Source organism: Danio rerio, chromosome 10 (assembly GCF_052040795.2).
Source record: "Danio rerio strain M-AB ecotype USA chromosome 10, GRCz13ab, whole genome shotgun sequence".
NCBI classification, from domain to species: domain Eukaryota; kingdom Metazoa; phylum Chordata; class Actinopteri; order Cypriniformes; family Danionidae; genus Danio; species Danio rerio.
Window position 1 is genome coordinate 39,247,501 of NC_141030.1, and position 20,000 is coordinate 39,267,500.

A 20,000-nucleotide genomic window follows, 5' to 3' on the forward strand; every position below is an offset into this window, starting at 1 on the left:
GATCATATTTTATTTTGGTAAAATCAGTGTAATATAGAGACCTTTTGTCTTTCTTATAGACCACTTCTCATACCAAATGATTAACTAGAATTCAAGTTGTTATTGGATAGACAACAAGACTTTTGTCAGGTAATGTAGTATTTAATCAACTCAAGATATTGTTTATACATAAATACAGTGAAAGTATTTTCTAGTGCTTCCTTTTATTCCATAGCAAATTGAGTAAAATGTTAATATATATTTTATTATTATTTTATTTATTCATTTTTTTATTCCTGAAAATGGAGGTTGGTTAAAGTAACATCGTTAAAACATTGGTATTTTGTCTGAATTTTATTTTTATTTTTTGTAAATAATTCTTTTTGTAAAATATATTTTAATTGCATAATGTTGTATGCTGAAAAATGCTTCTTGAACGCCAAATTTAACCTATTTCAAAAGGATCAACAAGGCAAGTTAGATTAATTATGCAAGTCATTGGAAAACAGTGGTTTGTTCTGTAGTGTCAAAGATATACAATTAAATAAAGACAATTCTCCTGATGAAACTGAAATTTAATTATATCTCTGACTCCTGGTCTTTGTCCATCTTACCGGGTTTTTGGGTTTAACTGTTATTCCCCTAATAGTTTAAAGCACAGGCACTTATGCGCTTTTTGATATTTTTGATCAATCAACCAATCGGAAAAAAAATCGTAAGAATTCTTTAAGAAATCTTAATAATATTGACCTTTAATTTAAAAATAAAAAAATTCTTATTAATAACTGCTTTCATTTCAGCCGAACAAAAAAACTTTCTCCAGAAGAAAAAATATAGGAAATTATTAACATATAAATTAAACATCACTTGGGAAAGTTTGCAAAAGAATAAAAATTTCACAAGGACTAACACCTTTGCCTTTAGCTGTAAATTAAAATAAAAGTGCTGGGCAAAAGTTTATTGCATCCGAAATAAAAGTTTGTTTTAACAATGTATGTGTGTGTGTGTGTGTACTGTAAATATCTATTATCTTTATATAAATACGCAAATGAATGCATATATTTGAGAAAATAAAACCTATATGTATATGATACAATTTTATTTAAATTTAAATATCTATGATGACAAAATAGTTTTGTTTCTATGTACAGTATGTGTGTGTATCTCATATATATATATATATATATATTAGGGATGTAACGGTATCAGAATTTCACGGTACGGTAATACCTCGGTATGAATGTCACGGTACGGTATTTATTGAATCATTTACAGGAAAAAAAAAAACTTTTGAAAATACTCCAAAAAAGTGCCAAAAGTGTCAATGACATACAAATTAGCCATCTATCTGTAAGCTTTGAAACAGGAACTTCAATTTTAATAACAAAAAATTATTAAACCATGTAAAAAAATAAAGTTTCAATTTAGTATTGTTGAAAACTCATCACATTCAACATTTAATCACTCACTTAGATAGAGATGGGTTTAAAGGAAAATTATCATATAACTATAATCTGGTAAAAGCTGGTATCTCTGGGTATTTACAATGTCCCCTGCAACAGAAAAAAACCCTCTCATTTGGGACTGAGGTTTATGGGACAAGAGAGATATGACTTGGCCCATGTTGACAGCAGTGGGGTAACGTTGTGCATTGTCTTTCCCCCACTTGAGAGGACAAACCATGAGTGAGATAGAGATCTCTTTGCGGTACAAGTCAATGTCTGCATCAATCTGAACAGTGTGCTGTATTTCTGCAGTCCCCATGACTGTTATTAGTCGTATTCCCCAACTTGCAGGCACGTGCACACATACGGCTCAACCTGTGCAGTGCACATGCCCTTTTTAGTCTTGGATAGAAAATGCCCTTCCAAAACGATCAAAAGTGCCCCCGCGACGCGACACAACCTCCGTCCAGTCCAGCCCTTCAGTAGGCGCGCGATAACACCTCTCTTGAGTATGCGCGCTCAACCCCCCCTCGGCGCTTTACAATACGCGCGCCACAACACAGCTGATCAGAACGCGCGCGACAGCACCGCTATTCAGCACGCGCGCGGCGACAACACCCGCTTTAGGTTCGATCATTTCCATCTTTTTTTCATCTCCGCTACTAGCAGCACACTCCATTTCCGCATTACTGGATCTGTAGCGACAACAGACCGCAAAGGATTATGGCCACGCCGGGGCTGATGGGAAATGAAGTTTCAGCTAACTACCTCCCGTTCGCTTCATTCGCCTGAGCAAATTTTCTCAGAAGACCTATAGTTTTACCGAGTCATGCGACTTCGGTAATATCGAAAAAATTTAATATTGCGGTATGACGGTATTTACAATACCGTTACATCCCTAATATATATATATATATATATATATGATACACATCTTATTTTCGATGTGATTAATTGTGATTGAGTTTTGCCCAGCACTACAAATACAATTTTTATTTATTTTTTTTTTTGATAGGCACCAATGTATCATTATATATTTAAACTTTATGTTTTACGTAAACATTTCAATATTTGCCATGAGGAATTAGTCTGCATAACATTTCTTGAGACACAGAAAAACAGAAGGAACGAAGTGTGTCTGCTTCTAACATTCTGTCTGTTTTTAACACTTTGTCTGAAGCTTTGCAGACGGAGGGCTATAGAGCACTGCCCCGAGGTAAACCACTCACGCTTGCTTTGCACTCTTGCAATTGGTTTGTTGCTGCACTGTTGACTCATTTTGCTTTGCATGCTGTTGCTGAAGAAACAAACAGCTGTGTTGAAATGAAGAGCGTAGTATATTAAATGAACAGACGCTTTTTAGTGGCACGACAGTAGGTTTTTACCAGAAATGATGCTTGTGTAAATGCAGTTAGATTAATAGGTTCATACAGCTATGAAAGTTCTTTATTAATAAAAAGCATGTTGTTGTTGTTGTTGTTTTTCAGTGATTTTAAAATATTTTAGGTTGTGCATTGCAGCATTAGCTGACCAATAATGTTGACCATAAGCTTAAACAAGGTTTTTTTTCAAGCAAAGAGAGTGTCTATTCCACTGCTGATCCTAGTTGTGCAGAAATGACACACTTCACCTTCAGCTAATCGGTCAATCCCGTGTATGTGGACTTTATTTTAAAAAACTAAGCCTTGCAGATGGTCAAGTAAGCTTGAATATTCCTTTTTGGTGAAATGAAATGCTGATCTACGCAATCCCAGGGTTCCCACGGGACCTTGAAATCCTCGAAAGACAACATTTAAAGGCCCTGGAAAATAAACATGCACAAATACAGGTTATTGAAAGTGCTTGAACACTATATTAGTATAATAAATATATTAGTATAATATCACACACTATGTTAGTAAATTTGAGGGTATTGGAACTGAAATGTTCTTGAATTTGAAGTTAACCAAAGTGTGGGAACCCTGCATTGAGATGTTTGATGAATGAGTGAATTTTCTTTTTTTTACTGCATGACAGAATCAGCTGCCTGACACTCATGCTAAGTTCCATGTGTTGTTCCTGTTCTTCGTGGCGGCCATGTTCTTCATCAGTATCCTGTCACTCTTCAGTTACCACCTGTGGCTTGTGGGGAAAAATAGAACCACTATAGGTGAGATCTGCTGCCGTTTTGTTACATTAAATTAATCTTGGGCCATTGAAATTATGATTTCTTTATGCTTCTGCTTGATCATTTGTTCAAATACCACTCTGACCTGTTCTTCAGTTTCCCTCTTACTTTCCTAATCTTCTCCTCTTTTCCCTCCTGCCCTTCTTATGCCCGTCTTATGTTGCACTGGTATATTTTTCAAAACTGCCAAAAATGCATTGTGTGAATAAATTATAACTTTTTCTAATGTGCAAAAAATCATTTAGAATGATTAGAATATCAAAGGTGCAGCATGTAAGTTTGACACCCAGTGGTTTAACTAGGCATTGCATTTCTGGATCAAAACAAATGCAAGCACAGGTTGCCAGATTGAGGACCAACAGGAGCGAGTTTGACGATTGAGCCTGAAAGCTGATTTAAATAGTGTTCTAAATAAAAGCAGCGGCACGCGATAGAAGGAGGTTTCATATTAGAAGGAGGTTTTGTTCTACAAAACACCAACTTCTCGAATTGATATATTAAAAAACGGCTTCTATTCTTTACAGCTGAACAACAGAACAATAGCCCCTTTCACACATACACACCTTTCCGGAAAATTACTGGCAATTTTCCGGAAAAGTGTGTATGTGTGAACAGGCCCTTTTTGAAAATACCGGTAAATTCGTTCTGGCTATTTTCTGGAAAGAGAAGTTGTAACATTACCGGTAATTTGCCGAAATGCTGCGCTGTGTGAACGCAAAAGTGAGATTGCCGGAAAGAGCACGTGCACGTTTAGAACGTGCTGACGTGAGACGTCTGCTTTAGCCAATCAGAACAGTCAGACACATTCATGACTGCGTGGATTATGAGAATAAAAGCCTTTGAATATTTTTCCAGACACATTTAGCTGCTAGAAATTAGTCAGATTACGTTTATATGTCCATCTTAATGCTAACCGTGTAATTAATTATCGATAAGATGCTTATGATAAGCTGTTCTTTGTTTTCTTTGCGTGTGCCTGTGAAACAGCCCATGAGCGCCTGCACACACACACACATCATGTAAATCTCGACATGCGAAAGTGTTTCTCCATATGTTTTCATCGAAGTTGTTCACAATGCTGATCCATCCACAGAGTTTGTGATGTAGTCAAATGTTTACAAATACAAGCGCAGCCGTTTAAACCTCATTTCTGGTTAATGATGTCAGAATTTACCTGTATTTTGGAATGGATGTGTGAATGCTCTTTTTCCGGAAAAATTCCATAACGTCCTCGCCTGTGTGAACAGCGCTTTTTTGAATTTACCGGTAAAGTCGTTCCGGAAATTTTCCATATATTTACCGGTATCACTGTGTGAAAGGGGGTATTGATTGCCTCAGGTACACCTCATGTGCTTTATTTAGCATGAAATGCTAACAATGTGAGTTTGAATGACATTTGTTGCCATACTACTGAAAGCAGCAGCAGATAGTTCACCTCAGATCTTAAAAATAAAAGAAACCATTTGAAATTGAACTTTTTAACTGTGACTGAGGTTTAATATGTATTAATTAGAGTATAAACCTTGCCATTTCGTGAGTGCACTATTCACTATTTTCAAGACACTTCTATACAGCTTAAAGTGACATTTAAAGGCTTAACCAGGTTAATCAGGTTAACTATTCAGGTTAGGGTAATTAGGCAAGTTATTGTATAACGATGGTTGTTCCGTATCTATCAGAAGAAAAATAGCTTAAAGGGACTAATAATTTTGACCTTAAAATTGTTTTTTTTAAATATTTAAAACTGCTTTTATTCTAGCTGAAATAAAACAAATAAGACTTTCTCCAGAAGAAAAGATATTATCAGACATACTGTGAAAATTTCCCTGCTCTGTTAAACCTCATTTGGGAAATATTTAAAAAAGAAAAAGCAAATTAAAAGGGGTCTAATAATTTTGACTTCAACTGTATATATCTCCAAGGCTAACAAACCAAACATAAATGCAAAGCTTAATTTTCATATTATGTAAACCTAAATATCAGACAATTGACCCTTAGGACTGGTTATGTAGTCCAGGGTCAAATATTGTACCTTTTAGATTTGATCCTAAATACCATATTAACCAGCCATTTATTCTTCAGGAAATATGTCTAATAAATAAAAATTATAATGAATAATTACAACTTAAGCTCTAATTACTTCCACAAGTTCAGGTTCACATTACTTTTCCCTTTTAGTCCTTGCATCTGTTAGTTCTATACTGTGACCTATTTTTTTTCATCATCTCTTACTGAGGGAAACTGCAGTCACATGTTCAGACAACAAACAACACTGCTGATAGAAGTCAAATGTAGAGGAATGTGACGGTGGATTGTGGGTGTGTTTATGAACCATTTTTAGGTTAGACTTCAAGACCACTTCAATGTGTGCCCTACAAAAAAACGTTTTTACATCCCAAAGTTTGATGAAAAGTAGTGGTGTAAAGCACAAACAGACCTCATTTGAATCTCTCATCCTTCTCCTCAGAGGCGTTCAGGGCACCGGTGTTCAGAAATGGCCCAGATAAGAATGGCTTCACACTGGGTTTCCGCAAGAACATCACCCAGGTGTTCGGAGACCAGAAGAAATACTGGTGCTTGCCCATTTTCAGCAGGTACAAAACTCATTCATCAAGAAGCATTTGGGATTGTGAAATGTTCAAGAGGGGAGCTGTTGTTGTTTAAGTTGAAACAGGCTGGATGGAGAATTCTGATTGTTCATAGTAACACCAGTGGCCATCCACTGAACTGCAACAGCATCTCTCTGCTCATTGTTTTTCATTAAAACAAGCAAAATATCTGCCAAATGTAAATCTTTTCCAGCTCGGATATTTGGGAAAAAAACTCTTTTAATTGAACTAGAAACAAGACAACAATTATTCTCATAATAAGCTGCTGTGCTGTTTTTGAGATTGTTATAGTAGTTCAAGTCATCCTTTCTCTCTCTCTCTCTCTCTCTCTCTCTCTCTCTCTCTCTCTCTCTCTCTCTCCCTCTAGTTTGGGTGATGGTTACACCTTCCCTACCCGCCTAGTCACTGTTGACGTGGAGCATGGCAACATTGAACACCAAACCATTAAATGGTAATTACAGACTCATTCGTTAACAATAACGCTACTGACTTGATAGACGGTATAAATCTGCACTCCATCCTTTCCCTTTAGTCCATTTAGTTACATGTATTCCCTATTTAACCCCCCCCCCCCACACACACACCAGAGGTCTGATGGACCCTTTTCACAAGATTGTTATTACTTGTTTAACGGTCATCAGCATGCTAAATCCTTGAAAGTTTTTTTTAATATTTAGGTCTTTTTTTTTTTTTTTATTTTTTTACGTGTGAACTAAGGCTGCACAATATATCATTTTAGCATCGATATCGCAATGTGTGTGCAATGTGGAGTCAGGATTGTATTTGACCAGGTACAACCGTTGAAAACACATCATAATCTTGGAGTCATTTCAATTTAACAAAGTAAAAAGTGATTTAAGGCCTCTGTAAACGTTTCAAGCAAGTTTAAAACAGATGAATTATGTTTGTAGTTTAACAAAGTTTAATTGTACTTAATTATTTACACAATGAGGGATATACAGCTTTATTGTACATTTGATTCTTTCATTTCTGTACCTGTATAGTTTTAGACTCCTTCATTTGTATATTTACTCTACTTTATTTCTGCTTGTTGTTTATTATATTTTATTTAAATGCTCGCCCCTACAAAATCATTACAAAATCATCTAAAATTAAGTTGATTAAGTGTAATATCACAATGTACATTTTTTTTTTTTACCATCGTGCAGCCTTAGTATGAAGATTTATATGTAGATATTATACCATCTTTGCATCTAATTATAAAAAGACTAATTATTTGAGGTGCTTGTAATGCGCCGGACAGTAAATGTGGCATTATTCTCTGTTTTTGCTGCCGTTATCAGTCTCACGCAATTTGTTTTAACTTTTTCCTGCAAGTCATCATGGAGTTTTTCTTTTATTAAAATATTTGTTGTACTTCTCACTGCACACTGAGAAACGCGGAAATGTAAATAATAACACTACTGTATAAATGTGCACTCCATCATTATCCCAACCCCAACACACACACACACACACACACACACACACACACACACACACACACACACACACACACACACACACACACGCCAGAGGTCTGATTTCCAGGAAATGTTGTCCTCTGTTAATAGCATAATGCAGTTGGGCTGAGGTTTATTCTGGGACAGTGAAGCCCTGATGTGTAAGTGTTTGTGACTGACACATAACGCTGCTTCTGGTAACAGCACTGTTGATGGACAGACTAACGCCAGACCTCTGAGTGAGTCTCAGAATCATCTGCTCTGCAATGATGAGGGCCAGAAGGACAGCAGCATGGCCGCCATCGGTATGTCAACATGCACCTCAATATCACTACAGATCATGTAATCAGGTGAAGGGAAAAATAATTAGCCCTCCTCAATTCTTTTTCAAATTCTAATGTCTGATGAAGCAAGGCAACTTTCATGATATATCCAACACTGTAAAAATAGGCTGGATTCCACACAATCAATTTTTGTTGAGACAACATGGAGGAATTGTTAACTTATTAACTGTTTTATGTTCAATCCACTTAAATTCATAAAAAACTTCCCTTTTCAAAAAAGCTGAAGAATTGTGGTGTTTTAGCTCAGTAATCATTATTTTGTGAGTGTATTATATGTATTTTAGGAGAGTCTTATTTATTATAGTTTGGCTGGAATTAGCATAATGGAATTATCGTAATTAATTTTATTTCTTTTTGACTGACTATAGAACAAACCACAGGTGTCCAAGGACTTGCCTGAATAACCACTTTAGACTGAATTCAAGCATCTTGCAAAATAACCAGTAAAGTATCATGTCCTGTCAAAAACACAAGAGGATATGTATTCAAAATAACTTAATAAAACTGTTGTGTTTAAAAAAATTGGAACGTTTTATTTCACTGATAAACAACACTAGTAAATTGTGCTTTTCATGAGGTGATCTTGGAGAAAGTCTAATGATTTCCCTGTAGAAAATGAAAAATTCTGTCATCAAATATTCACCATCCTCCTGTTTCTGAACCTGTATGAGTTTATTTCTGCTGTTGAACACTAAAGAAGATAATACGAGACATTTTGATCATCCAAACAGTTGATTCTCACTATTGACTTCAGCAGTAGCATGGTATAGAAGTCAATGGTGAGCGATCATTCTGGAAATGAAGGGTTCCTACTCTTTCTACACATCCTGTTCAATCAAATAGGAATAAAGTGTCTGCATTCATGAAATTGACCCATCTTGGTTTGTCTTTCAGAGGTGTGTCAACCTGTTTGTGTTACCTTGGAGAACGAGTCCTAATCCAGGTGTGTCTTCATTATCCTTATTTATCCTTTATTTACTATATTGTAAGTGTTGTTATAATAATAGAAAAATACCACACCTATTGTAGTGTTTATAACACAGAGGAATGATAATGTTGGAACCACTTTCAGAACAATATTGTCCAACTGTAGAATGATGATATTGATTATTATCATCAGTCGCTGTGGACGTTAATATAGTTATCGATTTAGTTATCATCCTCCATGTGAATAGGCCTTAACTTGGATTGAATGATTTTTTACAGTGTTTTCTACATAGTGTTTCACTTTTTTTTGTTTGTTTGTTTTTTGTATATTTTGTTAATGTAGATTTAAGCCCTGGTCACACTAGAGTTTGAGCATGCCAAATTCAAAGATTATACAACACTGATTAATTTTAGATTTCTGTACAGAGAGGTCATGTTTTGATTTCATGGGATCACGTGATGCAGGGTATCCACAGTCTTATAATGTCTTAATTTTCAAAAACACAATTTTAAGCTTTAAAAAGTTCTAAATTGGCTGAAATATTTTTTTGTATGTCTAAAATAATTTTAAACGGGTCCTAATTTTCCTTTATGTAAAGCAGGGGTGTCCAAACTCGGTCCTGGAGGGCCGGTGACCTGCATAGTTTAGCTCCAACTTCTTTTAACGTACCTGCCTGGAAGTTTCTAGAATACCTGGAAAGAGCTTGATTAGCTGGTTCAGGTGTGTTTAATTGGGGTTGGAACTAAAATATGCAGGACACCGGCCCTCCAGGAACGAGATTGGACACCCCTTATGTAAAGCTACCCAATCTATATTCAACAACACATCTCAAGAAAACTTTTAACATATCTATTCATCACTGATATTATAACTAGTCAGTTGTGCATACACTTAGTTTTTAAAGAGTTTTTTTTAAGTTATGTTAAGCAAAAATGTGTGTATACAAGCCTGGTCTGCTTGTTTTGACACATTATTTAAAATATGTGGCTAAGAAATAAGTAGATTTTTTTTTTTTTTCCTGCTGGGCCATTAAATAAAATTCTTAGCATTTAGCCCTGTGTAAGTCTGAAATTTCATTCTTTATGGTCTTAAAGTCGTAAATTTGACTTGGTGAAACCTGCAGAAACCCTGTGATGCAAATTCGTGGGTTTGAGTTCATCAAATTTGAATGTTGGAACTTGAAACTTGTTACACAAGCTTGCCTTTCTGGTCTGCCGCAATTAAATGGGACAAAAACTGCAATGTAACTTTGGCTATATTCAAATATTATCACTTAGAAAAGGGGTGTCCAACGTCGCTCCTGGAGGGCTGGTGTCCTGCTGACTTTAGCTCCAACTTGCTTCAACACACCTGCCTGGAAGTTTCTAGTATACCTAGTAAAAGCTTGATTAGCTTGTTCAGGTGTGATTGATTAGGGTTGGAGCTGAACTCTCCAGGACACCGGCCCTCCAGGACCGAGTGTGGACACCCCTGACTTAGAGAATATGTTCAAAAGCGTATTTGCTTGCTTTCCTGCTCAGTTGTGAGGCATACAATGTAGGTTTCTCCATTCAATAAACCGCGCGGCACATTGAGCGCTTCTGTGAAAGTGATGTGGAAGAGCATGAGGAAGGAAAGGTCGTGATGAAATAAGAATGCAACTGTTAGTAAGAGATGCATTAGTTGCTTCTTAACTGACCGCTTGTGCTCAGATGCCTGAAAACTCTTTTTAATATCTAAATGTTTACTAACGGATACTTGAGTTCTGCTGAACGTAAAAGGAACTCATTTATTTATATATTAAACTCACAAGTTTGTTCTGTATGTCCATTTAGTTCTACAAACAAGTGTTTCATGCTTTTGTAAAGTGTTGGAAGCTTTTTTTGGACACTACCTTACAAAAGTCTTGTCATCTATCCAATTTTTAGGAACAGCAAATAATAACTTGACTTCTAGTTGATCATTTGGTATCAGAAGAGTCTTATATGAAAGGCAAAGGCCTCTAGATTACGCTTATTTACCAAAATAAAATATGATCAAGCCTTGATTTTTAATTATTTAATAAGGACAGTAAGGTCTGACTTTGCTTAGACTAAAAGTCTTGTCACTTAACAGAAATAATGTACAGTATAGAATATAAAGTCATGCTGCAGTGGAGAAAGAATTAATATTGTGTTCGACTCCCATGAGCTTGGAGGACTGCATCCATAAACCTCTGCAATGACTCAAATCACTTATTAATAAAGTCATCTGGAATGGCAAAAAAAAGCACTTTTTCACAAATGTCCTGATTCCTCAGGCTGTTGATGTTGCCATCCTCTGCAGATCTCCCGCACACCCCCATACTGAATGTAACCCCAAACCACGATTTTTCCTTCACCAAACTTGACTGATTTCTCCCAGAATCTTTGGTCCATGTAGGTTCAAATAGGTCTTCTGCAGTATTTGTGATGATTGGGATGCAGTTCAACAGATGATTCATCTGAAAAATCTTCCTTCTACCACTTTTCCAAATGATCAACTAGAAGTCAAGTTATTATTTGTTGCTCTTACAACTGGGATCAGCGACAAGACTTTTGTCACGTAGTGTACTGTTAAGCAGACTTTTCAATTGATTTGATGAGGTATTCTATGTAGAGACTTTATTTGTGGTTTTAAGTATAAGGTTTTCGTCTCAGTTGTTGTAGTTGGTTGAGGCAAAACTTGCTGTTTATGTCAGTAGAAAAAACATCATGTCAAAGTGTTGATGGTTTTTGAACATTAATCAAGGATGTTGACCGATTTTTTTTTTTTTTTTTTTTTTTTTTTTTTTTTTTTTTCTCATTCGCTGTGCGGTATCAAACATTGGATGAAAAATACATGCTTAGAGCAGTTCCTCGAATCAAATATCTCGTTTGTCGCGAGGGGCATGAATGAATTCCCTGAATGAAAGAGCCAAACTGCAGTTAAAGTCCAACATTTAATAATTTGGCTAATAATTTGACTACAGATGTCCATGTAGGTTAAACACCATCACTTTCTCCTGTGTGTATTTTGACTGAAACTCGCGCGTGCCCAAATAGACACTCCCACACCCTCCCACTTTAGTTCCTCCGACACTCCCCCCTAAACAGAGCTGGACACGCCCACTTTTCTGACTTTTTCCAAAGTAGAGGTGTGAAAACACCCTGCTGAAACGAGGGGGTTTCATGGCCCTTTAAATGTGATAAAAGTATGGAAGATCTAATAACTTTTGAAATAATTTGGTGTTGTCAGAGTTTCTGATGGAAATGTGCTGTTTTCTTTCAATAGGTTAACATATGTACAGTTATGAAATTAATTATATTTTTTTTTAATTCAAAGTACGTTCAGTAGATGGCGCTTTTCCTTGTTTGTTTAAACTTAGTGTTTTTTGTCTCTCTTTACAGGAGTTTTCAGTGGCACTGGGACATCTTTCCTCTCTTCAGGATGTATTGTTTCCTATAAGACCTCACGTGGAAGACCGCAGAGCCCTCAGATACAATGCCTTAAGGTTAGCATTATTTCCAGGAAAGACCAGCGCCCTGGTGGATATTTATGTATCCGACTCTCAAGCTCTTCACACCAAACGGATCTTCATAACTCACTTTTCCATTTGTCCATCTGTCTGACCAAAATACCCTAAGATGACCTTCAAGTTTGATTCTTAGTCCTAAATACAATGGTTAATCTCGGGGACTGCTTTATTTGTGTAGGCCAAAAAGTCAGTCTGGCGTTTTTACCCAAGATGCACTTTCGTGTGGAATGGTTTTGCAGATGTTTACGGATCTAAATTAACATGTGCGAGTGCAATGCAGTATTTGATCAGAATGTGTTCATTCACTACAGCAACATCACCTCAACTAATACTGTAGATTATGTAGTAGGTATTTGTTTGAGTGATAATTCAGAAGAAAGTGCAATGAGGCGTTTAATATTTTAGATAATTACAAAACTGGAACGCTTTATAGTGTTTAATAGCTACTTTGTTTATACATGTATACACACACACACACACACACACACACAAAAATATACCCGATAATTAACACTGAGGTTTTTTGTTTTAGTTTATGCCCATCAGCATTATACTATCAGCTTTGTGCCTTCAGTTCAAGGTTAGGATTTGCAGCAGAGGGTGTGAATCATGTTAAAGGGAAAGTTCACTCAAAAATAGGGTTGAGTATCGTCACGATTTTATCGATTCCACTTATCGATTTGAATTCTTATCGATTCGCTTACCAATTTTGATTCTTATCGATTCCGCTTACCAATTTTGATTCTTATTAATTCAACTTACCGACTGATTTAGATTTTTATCGATTCCGCTTACCGATTTTGATTCTAAGCGATTCCGCTTACCGATTTCGATTCTTATCGATTCCGCTTACCGATTTTGATTCTAAGCGATTCAACTTAACGACTAATTTTGATTCTTATCGATTCCGCTTACCGATTTTGATTCTAAGCGATTCCACTAACCGATTTTGATTCTTATTGATTCAACTTACTGACTAATTTTGATTCTTATCGATTCCGCTTACAGATTTCGATTCTTGATTTCGCTTACCGATTTTGATTCTAAGCGATTCCGCTTACTGATTTCGATTATTATCGATTCCGCTAACCGATTTTGATTCTTATTGATTCAACCTACCGACTGATTTTGATTCTTATCGATTCCGCTTACCGATTTCGATTCTAATCGATTCCGCCTACCAATTGTGATTCTTATTGATTCAACTTAATGACTGATTTTGATTCTTATCGATTCCTGCTTAACGATTTTGATTTTAAGCAATTCCGCTTACCAATTTCGATTCTTATCGATTCCGCTTACTGATTTTAATTCTCATATTTTCATGCTCGCAGCTCATTAACTAATGCATTTGGATTTTAATAATGCATTAGTACATGTTAAGCTATGATTAAAAAAATGATGAAAATGTATTATTCATTATTAGGTCATGTTAGTAAAATACATTAACTAATGTCTACAGCGTGACCAGCGGGCAAAGGAGACACATAAGGTTACTGATGCAACTTTTAAAATTTACAAGAAAAATATCTTATTAACAGTTCCAGATCAATTAAACACTTTATGAACATGCTAGTCTACTTCATGCATTAAATAATTTAATTATGAATTACCTTTATTCCCCGTCTGTTAGACATGTACTTTATGATGTTTTACAGTTTTAATATGTATATGCTTATTTTAACACATTGAAAGTCATTTAATTATATATAACTGTTCAAAAACAATTTGCAAAGGATCAGGAATTTATCACACATGCAAAAAAAAAAAAATAAAAAATCACGTTCATCGCCATCATGTCACTTTTTCGAGGTTAAATTCGCCTCTGTGAATGCTGCTTTGAATAGAATAAATGTATTAAAAGCACATTAAAGACCATGTACATGAAATAAAGCATTCACAAAGCTGTATCTGATGGGAAAACACCAATTTATGGGCGCTGCATGGCTTTCAGTTTGAATAGAATGAAGCAGACTTAAAAAAAATTCAGTAAAATGGCAGAAGAAAAAGATTAAACATATTGGGACCGTAAAAAAAGAACATTTTAATACTTCTTACTTTTCTGAGTTTATTGCAATGATTACACTTAGCTTTGTTATCGTTTTCACCACATGTAATCTTTTGAGCACATGGACTGAAAGATGTGTAATGGGTGTGAGAGGGAGACATTTAAAACATGCAGTGTTGGTGCTCCTCCAGGAACATGGTCGAGAAACACTGGTTTAGATTATAGCTAATTTAAGGTTAATTTTAGGGCGCGACAGTTCCTGGCAGATTGTCTGTGAAGAAATAATAATGTGTGTACATACAGGAATCTAAATTTTTATTTTATAGCAAGTGTCCGATTCTTAATCTAAGTATTTGATTTTCTACGTTTAAATATTCGATATATTTAAATATATCAATTCCCAACCCTACTCAAAGATGAAATTGGCCTATTCATTTACTCAACCCAGACTATGGGAGATGTAGGACACTTTCAAAACTAAATGAAATCAATGCATTTATATTATTAGTTATTATTTATGTATACATTCCAAGTTGACTTGTAATTTTTGAATCACCAGGGACCACAACTACAGCAAAAAAAGTCAAATAAAATAAGTGTGCAGTTTTGGGTGAACTCTCTCTTTATAGCACACTTGAGGTTTCTAGATAGTGTAGCACATGCAGCTCAGAAGGAACTCAACCTTTAGCAAGTCAGAGCTAATAGTTTGAGTTCTGATATTTCAGTTTGAAGATTTGTTTGTGTAATGTTGCTGTACTTTTCACTGAGGTGTTTACAGCGGCACCGTCTTCATTTATTCCTCTCTTCTTATTACTCTGACCTCATTCGTGACTGGGATACTTGCATATCTCTGCTTGGAAAAACGAATACCCATAACTTCAGAGTTTACGTTCGTTGAGGTTATTGAATTGTGTTTGTGCTGAACTTTTATTTTCTTTATGTAGTTTTACAGAATTGTCTATTTAAGTTGCCGCATGTTTATATGGAGCTTATTGAAAAGCAAAGACGGTCTGGATGAAGGTTTAATGATGTCACTTTAAAGCAACAGTTCACTCAGAGAAAAAAAAGTCAATTCTGTCTTTTATTTATCCTCTACAAACAAACCTGCTGGAGTTTCTTTTTAATTCAATTGATGATATTTTGAAGAATGTTGGAAAGTTTTTCGCTTTAACTTCCATAATACTTTGTTTAAACCATAGATGTCTATGGCTTCTGTATTCAAGAAAAAAAGAAACTCAAAGGTTTGGAACCACATGAGGCTGAGTAAAGGACACATTTATACTGAATGATTCAAGTGATCCAATTCAAAATATTTATTTTTCTCTCCTCATATTACACGAGTTGATTATGGTTCGTGTTTAAGCAGAAAAAAAAAAACTTTTGTCATAAACTACCAAATCAACTGATCATTAAGTGCTTATCAACAGTGTTGAGAGCAATAAATGTTTAAAGATGCATTATTAAATGTAAACGGTAAATACAGGAATGGTGAAAAAGCACTATTTTATTATGGCAGCTGTCAGTCAGTGCCTGCTTTTTTTTTTTTTTCTTTTTTCTCATACAGTTTAATGCATCTTTGGTGCGTGTACTAGTGTACATGCAGATATTGGACATGAGCCACTTTTTAATCAGACCCTCTAGTTTGTTTGCGATCGCTAAATCCAACACAAAAATCAAGTCACAATTTTTAAGCGGAAAATAATAATAATTAAAAAAAAGTTTAAATGTCATAAAACATCCAATTCTAAACCATATAATGATACTATAATTATTTCAGTTTGCAATTAATTGCTTTACATGATTTATAGATGTTGCATACGCAGAGCTCGTGATGTATTTGCAGAAATCCCGTGTCTCCTGGGAATCTATGCATATGCGGGAGACTGCCGGAGGCTTTAAAACAAATGATCTCTCGGAAATCGCGTGTCCCAAATGATGTCTCACCTGCCCCTTATGTATGGCTGGCAGCCTAATATGATGTGCTTCAAAACAATAATTGAGTTCATTTGACTCTTTCCTGGTACCATAAGTTTTATAGCAATGTTTTCTATTTTTATTAAAGTAAGGGAAGCCCAAACGCATGTCTTATGTGTGAGGTACATGATGTCAAGATTGTGGGTAAAAATAAAATCGCTAACCTTCCTTTGGCTTAATTCCTCACATTTTTGATCTTGTTTTGACAAGAGACCAAAATAAAGAAGCTTTATTTCTATGACTTGTGCATAGTAGGCTACTGAATGTGATACATTTTTTATAAATTTTAATTTCTGGAAAACACCACCACAAAATTAGTCATTTTAATCGCAAAAATCACACAAACAAATTGTAAAAAAAAAAAAAAAAAAAAACTAGGGGGTCTGTTAAATATGTAAACAAAATTGAACTTGACCATGAAGACCTGCAGAATATTGATTGTTTTTTTTTTAATAATTGTGTGTGAACTGTCTCTTTAATGAAGACTTGAGCTGATGTAACCATAACATCATTCTGCCATGTGTTGAGAATGACTGCTGCATCTGCTGGTGCTCATATGAGGACATGATTGTCTTTATCAACAGGATTATGCCAAAAATAATCATTTTAATATCAAGGAACTCACTAATCAATCACAACTCTCATGAATATGTAATGTATTACTGGAATTTCAATACCAAACATATATAGAGGAGCTTTTTTTTGTAGAAAAGTGTACAGTTTTTCAGTGTTTTATTTTGTACTTACCCTGCAGGCCAGTTTGGTTTATGATGTTATATTTAAAGATGTTTCTGAAGTCTGAACAGTTTGCACAGATTTTGCCATGCCTAATTCAATTCATTGTTTGTACTTTGCAGATTTAACAATGTATGTATTATAAAATGCAGTCTTGGGTATTTAATGAACTGTATGACCAGAATATAAATGGGATGAATCGATTTTCCAATGTCATGTTGACTCGAGCAGAAACACAACAAACTCTTAACTCAGATTAATTTAATCCACAACATTAAAAACAAATGAGGAAGACGTGTAATCAGAGGTGAGTTGTTATTCTTCAGATGCTGGCCTCTTCTGATCACACGACAGAAAGCTGAGGCTGACCATTAAAACAAGCTGACGTGGCATTACAACTACAATATTCAGCTTTGTAACTGGAAAATAACCACACTAAAAGCCAAAACACAAACCAGTCGAGTTGTACAGAAAAAAAAATAGATATTTCAAGACGTTGAACTATGAACAAGATAACATGGTGTTTTTTTTCCTAATATATGTTTACCAAACTGCATCCATTGTTTGTTTATCCTTGATTATTTCGATGACTGTATGTTTACGGCACACAAATTGTTCATGTGTTTTCAATATTCAGCAAACTAAATGAACTAATGATTGATGTTGTGATGATTTTTGAGCAACGTGTCAAGTTATTTTATTTATTAAAAAACCCCCAGAGTTGATTCATCTAGTGTGACGACAGATTGATTACACAATTATTCCTTGACACAAAATGAGGCGATTAAACCACGAAACCAACAATCTGACACAAGGCAAACTGAAATACGCAAATAAAGAGCTTTAAAACAATCATGCTTAGCTCAAACCAAGCATGCACTGAGGCAATGAAAAAATAAAAACGCAAAGATCAGAGCCTCTGTGGGCCTGAAAGATGAACATGAGACTGTCTGTCGCCCCCTACTGGAGCACTCACCTCAATACAGGCCCTTCAGACTGCATCCGCCTGCTCGCGACGCCACACTCACTCACACACACTCCAAACAGCAGAAGAGCCGACGCTGCTTCCTCGTTCTCGCGCTTGAATCAGCTACGTGTGCGTCTCACCCTCAGGAGTAAGCGGTTGTCTATGCACGCTGCGTTTAAGGGGAAAATCCTTGTTCTTTGAAAAGTGGCTTGATGTGTGTCTCACTTTTTGGACTGACTGGCAGTCTTTCCCCTGTGTGTTGATCCTCTCTGTGTGTTTGCTCATCTCCGGCTGTTGTGGCGCAGGATGACTGGTTTCTCAGCGGTGGCTCAGGCTTGCGCTTCAGCCTACTTTAGCCCAGATCAGGAAGGCGGGAATGTCTCTGACGGGAACGTTGCGGGTCAGAGCTTTGACGCGGAGATTTCTGTCGTCTGTGAGCAGGACCACCTCACGACGCAACCGCACCGGACCATCTAAAGGAGCAATAGAAAACACAATGATCAAGACAGAGAAAAGGAAAAGAACAAAAATTCTGTGATCTAAAAAAAAATAAAAATAAAAAATAAAAATTTGCAAATCATCGTTTTAGAAGGCATTTTTTACACTAGTCAATTTTATTTGCTGCTAATTTGTGCATCTCGACCACAAAACCAGTAATAAGTGTAAATGATTGGAAATCTTCAAGCAAAATAAATATGTTTTTTTATTGATATCTTGTTTAAAATAGAACAATCTTTGGCCGAGATGCAACAATTTGAACAATCTGGAATCAGAGGGTTAAAAAAAATCAAAAATATTGAGGAAATCACCTTTAAAGCTGTCGAAGTTAAGTTTTGATGTAAGCACTGTGGGAATTAAAACAAATATCTTCCATGAAACATGATCTCTACCTAATATTCTACTGATTTTTGGCATGAAGGCGAAATCTGGAGTTGTATGTATTTGTTAATTTTCTCAATCTCAAAAACAGGCGACCATTAACTTGCATTATATGAAACTCAAAGGAATGAAATGAACCATGATTTCAGCTAAAACTCTTTAATGTTCTAATGAAGAAAATAAAATAAAAACCTTCATGGCATGAGCGCGAGAAAATTAACTGTCATATTTCATGTTTGGATGATTATATACACCTTTATATGATATACAGCTTTAAGATTTTACAGTTTTTAACAAATGTATTTTAGAATTATCATAAGTGTGATTTTATTGGGAGTAGTATTACAGTTTTTCTCAGTCACTTTGGTGCGTTTTTCACAACACTATTTACATTTGCACAACAGTTAATGCATTTCTCAAAACAATCAGTCATTTGTGCAGATCATAGTAGCAGTTTCTCATTCCTTCCAACAAATTGCAAATGCTTTTGGACATGCATCAGTTGCTTTAATACAACTCTTTGCTGTTTAAAAAATTTTCATTTGCTTGTGTCATGTCTGTCAAAATTAACTAAACTTGTGAATGCTGAATAGCCGTTCCATATTACTCGAGTCATTACAAACAAAAATGTTGAACTAGTTGTCAAAATCTGTCAAACAAATTTGATAAAATTTCAAAATTCAATTAATTTTTTCTTGAAAAGTCTTCTAAATTGAACAATTTCATGAATGATTTACAGACCTGTGTGTGTTGTAGGTTCAGTTCTGATATGAACTGCAATATTGTTAAAAGCTGTGCAACCAAGAAGTTTGTTTGTTGTAAATAAGGGTGTATTTATATTTTTGCACAATGCTGTGAATAAATTAGGATTGTAAAGAGCAAATGCAGTAAACATGTGAAACATACATATTCAGTGTCTTGTACTCAGATACCTCAGTAAATGCAGTGATGTCTAACTTTACTGTAGTTTTCAAATGGCTGTGCAAAT

General features: G+C 35.4%; 2 protein-coding genes across 5 annotated transcripts in view; one reads left to right on the forward strand and one right to left on the reverse strand.

Moving 5' to 3' along the window:
- Positions 1–17,838, forward strand: part of zdhhc20a (zDHHC palmitoyltransferase 20a) — a 33,684-nt gene extending 15,846 nt beyond the window's left edge. The window contains exons 8-14 of one of the 4 annotated variants that reach the window (XM_087269584.1): positions 2,605–2,640; positions 3,441–3,573; positions 6,059–6,185; positions 6,568–6,651; positions 7,868–7,968; positions 8,902–8,950; positions 12,322–17,838. In XM_087269584.1, the coding sequence (XP_087125710.1) occupies positions 2,605–2,640; positions 3,441–3,573; positions 6,059–6,185; positions 6,568–6,651; positions 7,868–7,968; positions 8,902–8,945 (525 nt within the window). In that variant the 3' untranslated portion in view covers positions 8,946–8,950; positions 12,322–17,838. 4 annotated transcript variants of the gene reach the window in all.
- Positions 14,099–20,000, reverse strand: part of smg6 (SMG6 nonsense mediated mRNA decay factor) — a 34,652-nt gene continuing 28,750 nt past the window's right edge. Inside the window, 1 exon segment of the mRNA NM_001423852.2 lies at positions 14,099–18,606. Within this exon segment, the coding sequence (NP_001410781.1) occupies positions 18,476–18,606 (131 nt within the window). The 3' untranslated portion in view covers positions 14,099–18,475.